The sequence below is a fragment of the Typopeltis vanoorti genome, chromosome 12 (genome assembly GCF_054136105.1).
Source record: "Typopeltis vanoorti isolate ZY-2024b chromosome 12, IOZ_Tvanoo_1.0, whole genome shotgun sequence".
Lineage (NCBI taxonomy): Eukaryota > Metazoa > Arthropoda > Arachnida > Uropygi > Thelyphonidae > Typopeltis > Typopeltis vanoorti.
Genome location: NC_143560.1, coordinates 79046955 through 79061418, shown reverse-complemented (window position 1 = coordinate 79061418; position 14464 = coordinate 79046955). Strand labels below are relative to the sequence as shown.

At 36.1% G+C, this 14464-nt stretch overlaps 1 protein-coding gene across 3 annotated transcripts in view; it reads left to right on the top strand.

Moving 5' to 3' along the window:
* Positions 1–7057, top strand: part of Not1 (CCR4-NOT transcription complex subunit 1) — a 568860-nt gene extending 561803 nt beyond the window's left edge. For all 3 annotated transcript variants that reach the window (XM_090401629.1, XM_090401630.1, XM_090401628.1), the window contains exon 49: positions 6615–7057. In XM_090401629.1, coding sequence (XP_090257755.1) covers positions 6615–6681 — 67 coding nt within the window. In that variant the 3' untranslated portion in view covers positions 6682–7057. The remainder of the gene's footprint in view (positions 1–6614) is intronic.
* Positions 7058–14464: the final 7407 nt, after the last annotated feature.

The following is a 14464-nucleotide window of genomic DNA, read 5'->3' as shown; positions in this document are numbered from 1 at the left end:
GTCTTTGTAAAATGTAAGCAAGGGCACATTGAATAATTTTTCTTTCAAAGAAGAGTTGTTTTGGAGTTCAAGCAGCTCCATTTGTACTGAGCCTGGCATTTCGGCAGCATTGACACCGAATGGCATTGAAAATAAATCTAAAGAAGACTGTTGGTTACAAAATTCACTAAATCTCTCTTCGAACTCACTTCACAACACTGTTAATTTTGTAGTATATTCATCAAGAGATGAACAGTTGGACTCAGCGAGAAGCTAAAAATGAGAAGTCTTTTTTTGGAAGTTGTGCCTCCCAAAGTTTGAGCTTGACCACAAAAGCTTTGATGTGATCAAACAGAGTGTGCAACAGTTGATCTTTGGATTGTAGCCGTGTATTTAGGTCATTCATATGTAATGCAAGGACTCACAGAGGAGATGGGCAGCCTTCTGAGGGGATGGTGCAGAACATCAGTAGAATGGAAGTGACGGAGGCCATGAAGAGGATGAGGAATGGAAAGGCGGTGGGCCCCGACAGAATTCCAGTGGAGGCATGGAAGGCACTGGGGGAAGAGGGAATTGACCTGCTGTGGGACCTGTTCATGAAAGTTTGCCAACAGGAAAATATACCCGAGGAATGGAGGGAGAGTACTCTTGTTCCCATCTACAAGGGTAAAGGGGATGCACAAGACTGTAAAAATTACAGAGGAATAAAGTTGATGTCCCACACAATGAAGATCCTAGAAAGGGTTCTTGATGGTAGATTGAGGGAGGAGGTGGAGATTGCAAAGGAACAATTTGGCTTCATGCCTGGTAGATCAACAACAGATGCTATCTTTGGGTTACGACAGATGATGGAAAAATATCGAGAGAAACAAAGGGAGCTACATCTGGTATTTATTGATCTGGAGAAAGCATACGATAGAATGCCAAGGCAAGAAGTCTGGAGGTGTCTGAGGGAGAAGAAGGTGCCAGAGAAATATGTCAGGTTGGTGCGGGAAATGTACAGAAATGTGAAGACTAGTGTTCTGTTTGGGACAGACAGAAAGTTTTCAAGTAACAATTGGCTTTCATCAAGGGTCAGCATTAAGTCCGTTTCTGTTTAATATTGTGATGGAGGTGGTAACAGAGGAGGTGAGAGAAGATGCACCTTGGACAATGCTGTATGCAGATGACATCTTGCTGTGTGTAGATTCAAGAGAAGAAGCGGAAACTAAACTGGAAAGATGGAGAAAAGTACTGGAAGAGAGAGGTATGAGACTGAGCAGAAGTAAGACAGAGTATATGTGTTGCGCAGTGGGCGGTGGCCAGGAGACAGACCTGGAGCTGGAAGGAAATGTCATCAGGAAGGTGAGAGACTTTAGATACTTAGGTTCGACAGTGGAAGAAGATGGAGGAGGTGAGAAGGAAGTGGGATGCAGGTTGGAGGAACTGGAGGGAGATGGCTGGAGTGTTATGTGATAAGAGGGTGCCGATCAATCTGAAAGGCAAAATTTATAGGACAGTTGTGAGGCCAGCTATGACATATGCTATAGAAACTGTGGCCCTGAGGAAAAATAACATTAGCAGGATGGAAGTAGCAGAGATGAGAATGCTTAGGTGGATGTGCGGTGTGACCAGAAAGGATCATCTGAGAAATGACTATGTCAGGGGAACAGTGAAAGTTATGAACTTAGGAGCGAAAATACAGGAGGCAAGGTTGAGATGGTTTGGTCATGTGATGAGGAGGGAGGACGAATATGTGGGAAGAAGGGTCATGCAGATGGATGTGCAAGGAAGGCGGAAGCGTGGGCGGCCAAAGAAGAGATGGAGGGAGCTGGTAGAAGAGGACTTGAAGATGAAGAATTTGGATGTGGTGACAGCCCAAGACAGGAAGGTGTGGAGGAGACTCATAATAAACAGTGACCCCACTTAAGTGGGAGAAGCTGCAGAAAAAGAAGAAGAGAAGATATGTAATGAGATGTTGGTCACAAAGGCAAAGTCTGTCATTCACTTCAGATCGTTAAATTTCGCAATCGGATTCCTCTTGGTTTGCACTAACTGCTGTATTTCACTCCTTAAGTCAAAGACTCTTTTAAGAACTTTCCCTCTGCTCAACCAACGCACATTACTTTAATAAACCACATTGACGATGATTAAATCCTCTTACCCTAATAATGTCGACGATAGTCACAATAACTCTCATGACATTCTCAAATCCAATAATTTTCATGCACAAATTCTCCTGGTGGAATTAAACAGTGCTGATGGATGAAATCTTTTCCTTCTAGTTCCGGTTCTTTCCATAGCAGTGCAACAAACTCTTTGTTCTTTCCTACCATAGCAGGGGCACCATCAGTTACCACACCCTTCAGGTTGGTTAAGCTGAGGTCGAAACGCTGGAGCATTTTCTTGGCGGCTTCGAGAATACCTGTGCCTTTCGTCGTTCCCTTCATAGGTACGAGCGCTAGCATTTCTTCTGTCACATTGAATTGTTGATCAATGCGACGGACAAAGATAGCCAGTTGTGCTGTATCCTTCTCACCTGTGCTCTCATCTAAAGCAAGTGAATATGACGTAAATTCGGACAACAGTTTTTTAAAGTTCCTTTAATGTCATTGGCAAATTCTTCAACATGTCGTACTACAGTTACCCCCCAGACAAACTCGGTTTTTTAAACACTTCCTTATTATTTGGGCACAGAACATCCCCAGCAGCGATGAGACACTCTTTCACAAACTCATTGTCCAAGAAGGTTTTGAGTTTGTAGCAATTTTTTCAGCTATTACATAACTTACTTTGATGCATGCTTTGCTCTCTTCCCTCTGCCTTTTAAACATACCCTGCTGGCATTTTAAATCAATTTGGAGACTGTTCACTTTGTCCACACAAAGGCACCCTTGAAGGTGATCGAAATTGGACGCATGCTTTGTCTCATAGCATCGTTTTATATTGTATTCTTTTGATGACTCATGACAAATTAAACACACTGGCTCATTGTCGATCGGCACAAAAAAGTACAAATTGGTCCACTTTTCATTAAAAACCCGACAAGAATCACTTGATTTACGCTTTTTACTCATAGATGCCATAGTGATGGAAGGTGGCCCCAAAAAATTATCCAAAATGGCTGTGTATCCACTGAATATGTCTCACACTAATGAAAAAAGTCTGGCAATATAAAACCACAATAGGCTATGGCTGACACAGTGAACCTGTGTGCGCTTATACACGAATATCACACTGTTTACAACTGACTGACTGACTGTGGGCCTTCAAGGCATATCTGGAAGGCACTAGACAGCGCACTCGAACGAACTACTGCTTCAGCCATCTACTTGCGACGTTAGTACTAGTACTTAAGTACTTTGTAAGTACTGCTTGGCACTGGCAGGTGGCTGAAGAAGCATGTCTATATAATATTTATTTTTATAGGATTTTATGTAAAGTATCAAACACAGCATTCCTTGTGAATCTGGAAAACATCTTACAATTCTAAATACTGCAGTATAGCTTAGTGGCCAGCGGGCTTCATTGAAATTAGTTTTTATTTAATCGTGTTTTAATGTTAAGTAGTTATTTTTTTCAAAATGGCTGGTGGGCCACGGCAAAGAGCTCCGCGGGCCACCCGTAGGACATGGGTTGAAGACCTGTGCCGTAGATAGTTACTTTCACAGTTCCTCCAAAAAATCAGACTCGTCGAGGGAGATTACACATCATCCATACTAACTGTCATACCTTTTCTTGAATTCATTCATGCCACTTATCTTTTGAGGCAGTATACTTTCCATCTCATTAGACATTCAGAGAGTCACTTCTCCCACACTATCTGCCATTTCTTTTCTTGAATTCATTCATACTACTTATTTTTTGAGAAAGTGTACTAGCCATCTCATATCAAGGTCTTATAAAGAGGTAATGTGACTTTATCCTTACAAGCCAGTGTTTGTTTCAGCATCACTTGTGTATCTCGTGTTATATTTGTAGTCTTTGTAAGACTGCAAATATAACATCAGTTTCTTTTGGAATCACCTCACCAATGTGATAGGAAATTAAAGATCTCATCATGCACATCAGAGTGCATAACTTTACATTTACAAGATTGAACTGTCATCCATTTTACTTGACCACAATTCCAGCCCATTCAAATCATTCTTCATGTGCATCATCAGCAAACAGCTGCATGTCTCCTATCATATCCCTCCAGTGTCATTAATTTATGTACTGAATAACAGTGGACCAAGAACTGATCCCCAAAGTACACCACTGGTCACCTTAATTCATGCAGGTCACACCCTCCATATACTACTTTTTTGATATCCGTCAGTCAGCCATGCTCTTATCCAAGCTTAGTTTATAATACAGTCCCATGTCCTCCAACTTATGCAAGTCATCCATGCTGCATCCTATCTAAAGCTTTAGCAAAGTCCATAAATATCATGTATATCCATTTCCTCTTGTTGAACTCAAACATGACCTTCCCTTAATAAACATTCTGCTGATCACAAATATATTTTTTTCTGTCAATCCATTTCTGTATACAAGCTTTTGACAACTTTTTCAGTTTTTTCACTACCACTCTGGGAGAGATATGGGTCATTAATTAGATACATCAGTCTCTGCACCTCCTTTATTCAATGGGATTATCGTGAATTATTTCCACTCCTGTGGAATCTTCTCTGTCCTGAGAATCAACCAGTTCTCCCTTAGCATCCATGCTGAAATCCCATCAGTCCCATAGCCAAATTTTTATATTTATTTAGTTTACTGTCAACAGAACAGTCATGACCTTAACTGAAATCCCTCTGATACTATAATCAGGTCCAACATTCTCTGATTTCAAGTTCCCTCTATGATCATGTGCTACTTGGGGAAATTGTTTCATAACAGCTCAATGAATTTTATTTATTTCATCTTAACCAGCAGCTGATCAACTAGGTCTGTAACACCCTGCTATGAATTTCATCTTGTTAGAACTGTACCTTACACCAGATAGCTTCACACTCACTGCTGCATGGAACATTGTTACTAATGTTGCATTTATTAGCTACAAAAAAAATGCTGTGCCTTTTAGTATAATCTTCCTTGCTAAATCTCACTAATTCCTATGATCTGAGACTATAATGTATTCACCAAGGCAACAAACTCAACCCCTCCTTCCCTCCTTTGTTTCTAATATTCTCTAGCATTTGTGGATGGACAAGATTTTGCCTATCCTTTCTTCTTTGTATATTCCCCTTTGTGGCCTGCTTGATTCAGTTGGACAGCTTGCAGATCTTTTATCTGTATCTAATGCATTTTCTTATGCAGATATCCTTGCACATATCTAATAATAAGTCTTAACCTGGCAAGCACACAATTGTCCTTTCGTCACACTTGCTTCCTTTAATGTGTATCATTATCACAATAATATTACTTAGTCATCCTTACATATAGGTACTAGCCATTCCTCCCAACATGATTTAGTTTCCTTTATTTTGTGTATTAGGTCTCAAAACAATAAGTACTCTAGGCTACTTTAATTTCTCTAGGCTTAATACTAAACACATCAAAATGCAGTCCTTCACTCTTACATAAATCCATTTTTCCATCCAACTCAATCCACACATCCAAAAACTCCCTTCTATACAGCCTGTGCATTGAATCACTTGCCATCACAGCACTTCTTAATTCAGTACTGTGGTATCTTGCCAACAGACTAATGATTTTCATTCTTGCATCTTCTAGCAATCCTTTCATATCTTCTCTCTTACTGTATTTATTACTAGTTAAATCATTTGTACCTAGAAGAACCACTATCTCTTTTTCTCTTCTGTTTCTTTAGCAGTGGTTACATTTTTGATTTTTGCTCTTGGATAACTTGAAATAATAATGCAGTCATTGATGGCATATTTTATAAGTGTATCACCATGCCACATTACATCCCTCTTTTTATATTCAGCATTAAGTAATTTTATTCTGTGGTATCTTACATACTTAGATAGTTTATTGACCCTCATTTTGCTGTTTATTTTTTTATTTATTTTTTCATTCCTGTATATTTTAAAATATTTCTCAACTATTTCCAATTTGTGTCATCTGTTTAATCTTTTCTTTTAGTCTTGACACTTCATAAGTTAATTTATATTCTACAACCTAATTTGTATCAATACTAACATTTTTCTGTTCATTGGGCAAGCTTTCTTGTACTCAGACATTTTTAAATATTTTTCCCGGCACTCTTTTTGCTATAGAATGCCACTGACAACTTTTCAAAATAAACATTTGTTTGAGAGCTTCATAAAAATCAAATAAAACAGCCCACTGTAATAGAAAAATTTATTTCATTTGTGAGATCATCACTTGGCTTAGCAAGATTGATCAGTGTTGCTCCATGCATGTCGTCACATTCTTACACTATTTTTAATAAGTATCTTGGACACAAAAATGTATATAAAAGAGTTTATATTTTAAGTTTGTATTTCATAAGAGAATGATCAATTGACTAGTTGATCATTCTCTTATGAACACTACTAATCTAGATTTTCATTCATAAATATTTTTAAAAAAAATTATAGAACTTTGATTTAAAATTGTTGAATTAAATTTTGAAATTATGATTATTATTAGAATTTATAACAAATCTGTTGGTATAGTAAAAAGTATTTTATATTTTATTTTAGATTGTTTGAATCAGTTGCCAGATCATGCATGCAGCAGAAACCAGCAACAGAACGCACCAATTCCTGAGGCAATTTGAAATGTGTTGTCCAGCCAATAGGGAACACACTTAACTGTGATTTTTGTATTCAGAGAATGTTTAACTTCTATTTTTAAATTGTGCTGACCAAGTGAGAAATACACTAAATGTATATGTATAAATATGGACAAGTTTTAAACAAAGCTGTTATTATTATTTCGACCTCGGCAGCACTTTGCAGTGGGCGGTAATATTGTTTCCGAACTCCGAACTGCATAAATAATGTAAATTTTCAATTTGTTATAGTAATAATGTGACTGTTACAATTGGTTAGTGCATTATTTTATGATGTGAATATGTATTTGTAGATCTTGTAACTTAAAAACCGGAATCGATTTTCAATAAATTGTGTTGTCATAAAGTATACTTCCTTGTAGTTAGAATAGTACCTGAAAAGCTAAGCAGAGAATGCAAGCCTGGCATTGTCTTTCAGATTTTTTGCTGTTCCAATAAATTTACATTTGGTAAGTAGGAAACACCTGCATTCAGATCCTCATTATGAGGAATTGGAGAACTTTCTAGCCTGAAGTAACTGATTTTCCTTTAGCAAAACAGGTAAAAATACTGCCACTGTAAGCAAGTGGCTAGAATTGAGATATCTGAGAAGTTAGATTTCTTTCTAAATATATCTTAAAAAAGAACAATCTATTCCGAATGATGTGTAACTTATAAGGCTGTAATTTAATTTTTTATGTAATCACCAGAAAGCAGATTTCCATTGATCAGGAACTCTGCATAATTTGATAGTGTTTACTGATATTTTGAATACTGTTGGTCTGCATAAATAATGTATTAGACAAATTTCTGCAAGAAAAAAAAAGTAATTTAAAAGATAATAGTACTATTATTATTTGTGAATAACTTTATGCTTGACTTTACAAACATTTATAATTTCAGAAAAAAATGAGGTTTTTTTTATTATTTCATTTAAAAATTAGCACCTTATGATTGCACTCATTCACAAGTTGTTACTGCCACACTGATGTCATTTTTAATAGCAATATCGTTGACCATTTCTCATCGCTTTTTGATAAAATAAAAAGAAATGCTATATTAAGATAGGACTACTTTGATTTATGTACAATATATAAAGGGATTACACATAATATCCCAGACTAGTGCCATAGTAATTTTGAAATTGCAATCAAAAAGGATTTATTGCATAAGATTAACTAATAAGACAATTGCTTTCAGCCAGTTTCATATATAACATTTACAAGTACAACATTCCATCAATATACAATTTTTTTTTTTTTTTTTTTAAATCTTCAGTATTCTAATTGCGGTTTTATTAAAATAAAAATGACATAAATTTTAGTTATATTAAACTAAAGTTTTTATTCAAACATGGTAGTTGTCTCCATAATTTTCAAAAAATGCATTCGGATCACCGTGTAAGCTTAAAAGAAAGGATAAAAGAAAAGGAAAAAAAAATGACATTACTAGAATTTGTTTTTATTTCATGAAATACAAATTTTTCTATTTTCGTTTTCTTTTTAATATTTGCAATTAAAACACAAAATGAAAAGAGAAGAGCAGTGAAAAAAATGTGGGCTTGGATGGTTAAAAAAAAATCCTAGAGCTAGTTCTGCTCCTTCAGCTCTGCATTTAGCTTAAACTGTTTATTCCATTACAGTTACAGCATTTTCAAAAGCTTTTCTCTTGTCACTTTGTCACATGCTTTTTCTTTATCTGTAAAACTTGCAGATTCTTTTTGGACTGAACCCAGTTTGCTTTTTCCCGTTTCTCTCTCACAGTTTTTTGTAGTTTCTTCTCAAGTACTGTTTGTATAATCTTACCAAAACACTCAAGGGAAAAAAATGTCCTGTATAATTCAGTTCAGTTATATTCCTGAAATTTCATTAAATTCTTGTATGCCCTCAAAAGGTGTACTTGATACTGTTATAGTGTTACATGATTAAATATACATATTACTAACTTCCCATCAATAGTTTTTCTCCAAATTAATTTTATTTATCAGGACTCCAATATTATCAAATTTCGTATTTCTGGGTCATTTCTGACTGAATCGATTGATCTAGATTTTTTTTTTTTAATATCTTGATATGGTTCTTCCATTAATGCCGTCTGGTCAATCCCATTATTTTTCTTATAACTTTCATATCCGTAATATGGTATCTAATCTAATCTTTGAATAACTGTTTTATTTCTAACCCAACTAAAATCCATATGTTAAAATGTTTTGAACACCATCTTGTATACAACTAGTTTAGTGTTTTGACTGATTTCTCTCTTATTCGGTATGAATTTATTCGACTGGCTCATGCCTAAATAGCTGAAATGTTCTGCTTCTGTAGATTTTCCATTCAAGATATAGCTGTTGTTTTTGATGTTCCTATTTTCATGAGTGTCATGCCAAATTTGTTACAGCAGTTATACAATTTAGTTAATGAAGATTGAAGACTTGCACAAGATTTATTTAATTGTATGCCATCATCTGTAAAAAATAAACAACTAAACTAAATATCTCCAATTTTGATATCAGGCTTAAGCCACTGTCTTCATAATGCATTCATATAGGTGATGAATAAGGTTAGAAATAATTTGCACCTGGTCTGGTAGCAAAGTAAGCATATGCTTTGGGCAGCATTCCATCAGCATATAAGAAACCTTTTTTTTTTTGAAGAAAAAAAATGCAGAAGTCAGAAAAAGGGATGGGGCAACGAACAACTTACACTGTTCTGCCTATACGTTCTTCAATTTTACATATAACTGTAGCATTTTGAAAATCTTGTCTCTTATCATCTTCTTTACTGCAAATTTCTTAACTTAATACAGGTCTTTGTTATACTTTCATGATTTTGCAATGTATTTTTCCTCAAATTTCTCTCCCAGAATTTTTCTTAGCCTCTTCTGAAGTATACTTTGTACACGTAAATCTTAATCTAAACACTCTGTAGGGAAATTCTTATATGATTCACACGTTATTTTATTTCTCTTTTTTTGTAGATGAGTACTATTGACAGCTCTATTCCAATCAATTGGAATTTGACCCAACCAGACTTTCTAAATTAAGCAGTGTAGCATAACTACTGTACAACCTTTTATACCTCCAAACATACTGCTGTATAGAGGATAGTTTTCTGCTCACATGTAGTCTAGACAGTTTGCCTTGCCATACCACTACACACTAACTCCCTCCAAGAATGATCTGGGCTGAATAAGTGGCACAAGATGTTTTGCTAGCTGATCAAAAACACACTTATTTGTTACTATCAGATTTAGTTCTTTGTATTATCAAGTAGCCAGACCGAGAAAACACCATTTTACTGCTGAACCCTTGAATGGGGAAGAACTGCAATCCCTACAATATGATTAGCTTGTCCTGGGTGTCACCCACACCGCATGCAAGAAGAGAGGAATAACAGAAACCAAAGTCCTTACTCTTAAGACACTACTAACTTTCTTGCCAGAAAACTTTCAGTATGATTTCTTTCTTTCCAGAACTGCCTCTTAAACTCTTGAGTCCACCATGGTGTTTTGTTTTTTCTGTCCTTGCAGGAGGAAACATTTTCTTTACTGTTGAGTGTCCAAGATGTGATTCATGTTTTCACTCTTTCATTTTGTCTCCAATGATATTTGAGTCTACAGTTCATCTCTGAAAGATTCTTCACTTTAGTACTTTTTTTTTCAGTATGATATTCATTTTTTTTATTTTGCTCAAAAAATAATGGTAATCACTTTCTATTTCAAATCCACTGTACATGCCTGTATCTTAAACTGGAATGAAAATAATTTCTTGAAACCTTGTATTAGTAATCAACAGTTCCACTTCCAAACAAAAATCCAGCAGATGTTTGCCACATTATTAACAGCCTTGTTGTTTTCTCCAAATTTTCAGAAATATTTCTATATTCCTTTCCTACTTTACTGTTTAGATCTCCAGCAAGGACCAGCTTTTTCTTTTCATTAGGTCAACTGCCCTCTATAATGAATGACTCAAAAAAACATTCCTATACTTTTTCCTTGGTAAAATATTCTGTGGGACCAGAATCATAAATAATTGTCCAGTTCCTCCATCTTGAAATTATGTCCACATAACTCTAATTGAAATTGCTGCTCACCATTCAAAAAAGTTTATTTTCATTTTGTATGATTGCTGTTACCTGAATATAACATCTTTATGTTCAGGCAACAGCAATGACTTTAGATTAGATACTGCTAAAGGCATTCTTTGGTAGTATCTCACCTGCTTTATCACAGCTTTCGTAGTGATGTTTGGATGATATGCTCTAATTCGTGTGTAGAGGCTTAAGTGCTGTGAGGACATCATATTGGAGGCTTAATGGATTATACAGCACTCAGAAAGGATTAAAACGGAATTTAATACTTCCTATATATTTCGTCTCAGTAAATGAGACATCTTCAGGAATTACAAACCTACAACTGCCCTTATCCTCTAAGGGCGGTTGCAGGTGGCCTGGAATGTAAAGTGGGACCTCTGGTGATAAGCGTTTCCCAAATCTTAGGAAGCTTAATGCAACCATATTTGTTGAGATTTGGTTGGTTCCTGAGAGCTGCTGCTGATTCTAAGAATAGTCTCTTTTTTGAATTTGCTGTGGTGGAGCATGGTGGTTTTTTTCCATGAGATCCTGTGGGTTGTATCCAAGACATGGTCAGCCAAGCCTGACTGACCATAGTTGTGTTTGCGGACGTATGACTTATGTTCCTCCAGGTGGATAGTGGCTGATCTGCCTGTCTGTCCAGAGTACGCCAGTTTACGTGAACAGGGTACTTTATAGACTCCAGGCACAGAGAGGAGGGAGCTGATGTTTTGTAGAGCGGATAAGGGTAGCAAGTTTGCAGTGGGGCTTAAATGCTGTGTGTAGGTTGTACTTTTTTAAAATCTTGGCTATTTTTTTCTGATGTGCCACGGATGTAGGGTATGATGATGGCATTTCTAAACTCTTTCTGAAGAGAAGACCGAGGGGAGGACCTGAGTATTTTTTTAATACTGTGATCACTGTAGCCATTGGAGAAGAAAGTGTTGTGTATGTGGTCAAGCTCAGTTGTAAGGGCGGTTCCACTGGGACAAAGATTGTGGGCTCTCTTGGTAAGAGTTTTAATAATGCCATACATATTGTTGAGCGGGGTGGTGGTGGGAGAGTTTGTAAATGTTTTAGAAACGCTCAATCATATCTTCATGCAGCATGTTCAAATGTTCACAGTAAACTTGCAGATCATCAGTTTGCACCCTACGCTTTCCATCTAACTTGGATAGGCTGGGAAATTGGTAGAGCTTATGATGGCCTAGGTTTCGCTTCAACGGATTTAACTTTGAAATGTTGAGATAGAAGATTTGGCCTTGATTAGATATCATTGCCTTGCAGCTGCAAAATAATTTCGTTAAATTTTGCAAATATATCTGATGGAAAAAACATCATGCCTGATAGCTTTGAGTTCATCACTGAGCAAATCCTTTTTGTCTTCAAAAACTCTACAATGGTATCAAAAAGATCATAAAACCGTCTCAAACAGTTGCCTCCTGATAGCCAACGAACTTCAGTATGGAGCAGCAAATATTCAAAATATTCATTTTCATCACAGAGCTCTCGAAAAAGTATCATTGAGAGCATGGGCTTTAATGTTATTCACTGCAGTAATGACAGTGTGTAGTGAGTTGTGCAAGCAATCGCTGAGGTTTTTTGCAACCAGATGTTGGCGATGAATGACAGTGAATGGTGAATATAGTTGGTACTGTTTTTTTCAAATAGGCGACAAACCCATTGTAGCGACCTGTCATTGATGGTGCTCCATCACTTGTACAAGAAAGTATGTTAGTAAGTGGGATTTCCTTATCTTTGAAGAACTGCTCAACAACATGAAATATTGATTCCCCTTTAGTGTATATATCTAGTAGCTTTCCAAATAACTCTTGAACCAAAGATTTTTCCTTGATGACATGCAGAAATAAGCGTACATACATATTTGAAAGCAATTTTTGTAAATAATAATCTTTATCTTTATATCCTCACAATACAACATAACCTATAATTTGCCAAGCTGTGACACAACACTTACATAACTAAAAACTTCACATTTTTGTTTCAGTAAACAAGAATATGGGAAAATACATTATACAAAGCGCACATGATCTAAAAGCAAAGATTCATTGCCTGGTAAAGTTGAATCATCCAGTTGTAATGCAAAGTCTGTTGGCCTTAATATGCTGCAGCATGATGTTTCTTCAACATTAGCAGCCATTTCATCTACTCGCCTTTGCACAGAATTGTTGCTGAGAGGAATCGTCTTAATTATGTCGTATGGTGACTTATTTTTAAAACAGTACTCAGAACCTCACTAACAGCTGGCGGGATGAGTTCCTCACCAATCATATGTGGTTTTCTAGACTTTGTGATCAACAATGAAATGTACGATGCATGCAAACCATCAGTGTTTTGTTGTGAAGCATTGCAAAACATGCTTGAAACTTGGTCACTTTTGAAATTTGTCTCGGAGAGATTGAAAGAAGGTTAAATTCTTATTGACCTTGTCAGAATGTACCTTCTTCAAATGTTCAATTATTTTGGAAGGTTTCATGGCTTCATTAGAGAAGACAGCTGCTGGTTTGTTGGGCCTAAAATATGGATGGTATGTATCCATATTTTAGGTATTCAATACTATACTGCCTACATTTCTTCTTTGACATATCTGCATCTGCTATTTCTATTCTGGAACATGCAGAAATAAAGCACACACACATATTTGAAAGCAATTTTTGTAAATAATAATCTTGATCTTTATATCCTCACAATATAACTTATAATTTGCCAAGCTGTGACACAACACTTACATAGCTAAAAGCTTCACATTTTTGTTTCAGTAAACAAGAATATGGGAAAATACATAACACACTCAGTACTATTAATGGGCCCTCTTAGCGCCCCCCTCGGTAATCCACCGTCCACTTTGGGAACCCCTACTTTAAAACAATAGAGAACATAATTGGATCAGCTAACTCCAAAAAAAAAAAAAAAAAAAATTTTACCATATCTTTATTGTTCACTATCTAATGGCTATCTAATAATGAGATATTGAGTGTTGGACATTTACCCAGGAGTTCTATTCAGTTCTCTGCATTATCTTTATTGTTCACTATCTAATGGATATCTGATAAGATAATGAGATATTGAGTGTTGGACATTTGCCCAGGAGTGCTATTCAGTTCTCTGCATTCCTTAAAGGCTATGTGAAGGATGAGATGAGACAGTTTTTTAGTTCTAACTTTTTTGGAAATTTGTAGGCAACCACCTCTTACCATTACCTTACCAAGGTTGATTTATTGATAGTTTGGGTTCACTATCTGTAAATGCTTGAAAGATGAGGAGTGACAGCCAACAATCTTCAAAAAATTAAGGGTAAAGGAGTGCCTCTTTGAAGCAAACTTCTGACATGAACGGTTAATAACTCCTCCAACAGGAAAAAGTGCTACTTCCCCTGCACCAGAAATGGGGAAGGAATGAGCTGAAAGAAAGCCTAGGAACTGTTACACTATTCGATGACTGAAGTCGAACTGATAAACTCTTTAGTAAAAATGTGGTAAACATTAATTGATTATAATTGCTAAAATCAACACATCCATCAAGATATGTTTCTCTGCAGATCATGTGCATGAAAACTGCTTTAGAAATGGTATCAGCAAGCTTGAATTCTGGAACTATCCTTGATTCAAACTAGTTTAAAATACTAGAAGAGATTAGAATTTTAAATAAGTGTGTGTGGCACCCATATAACTCAGTGGAAGTGATGTGT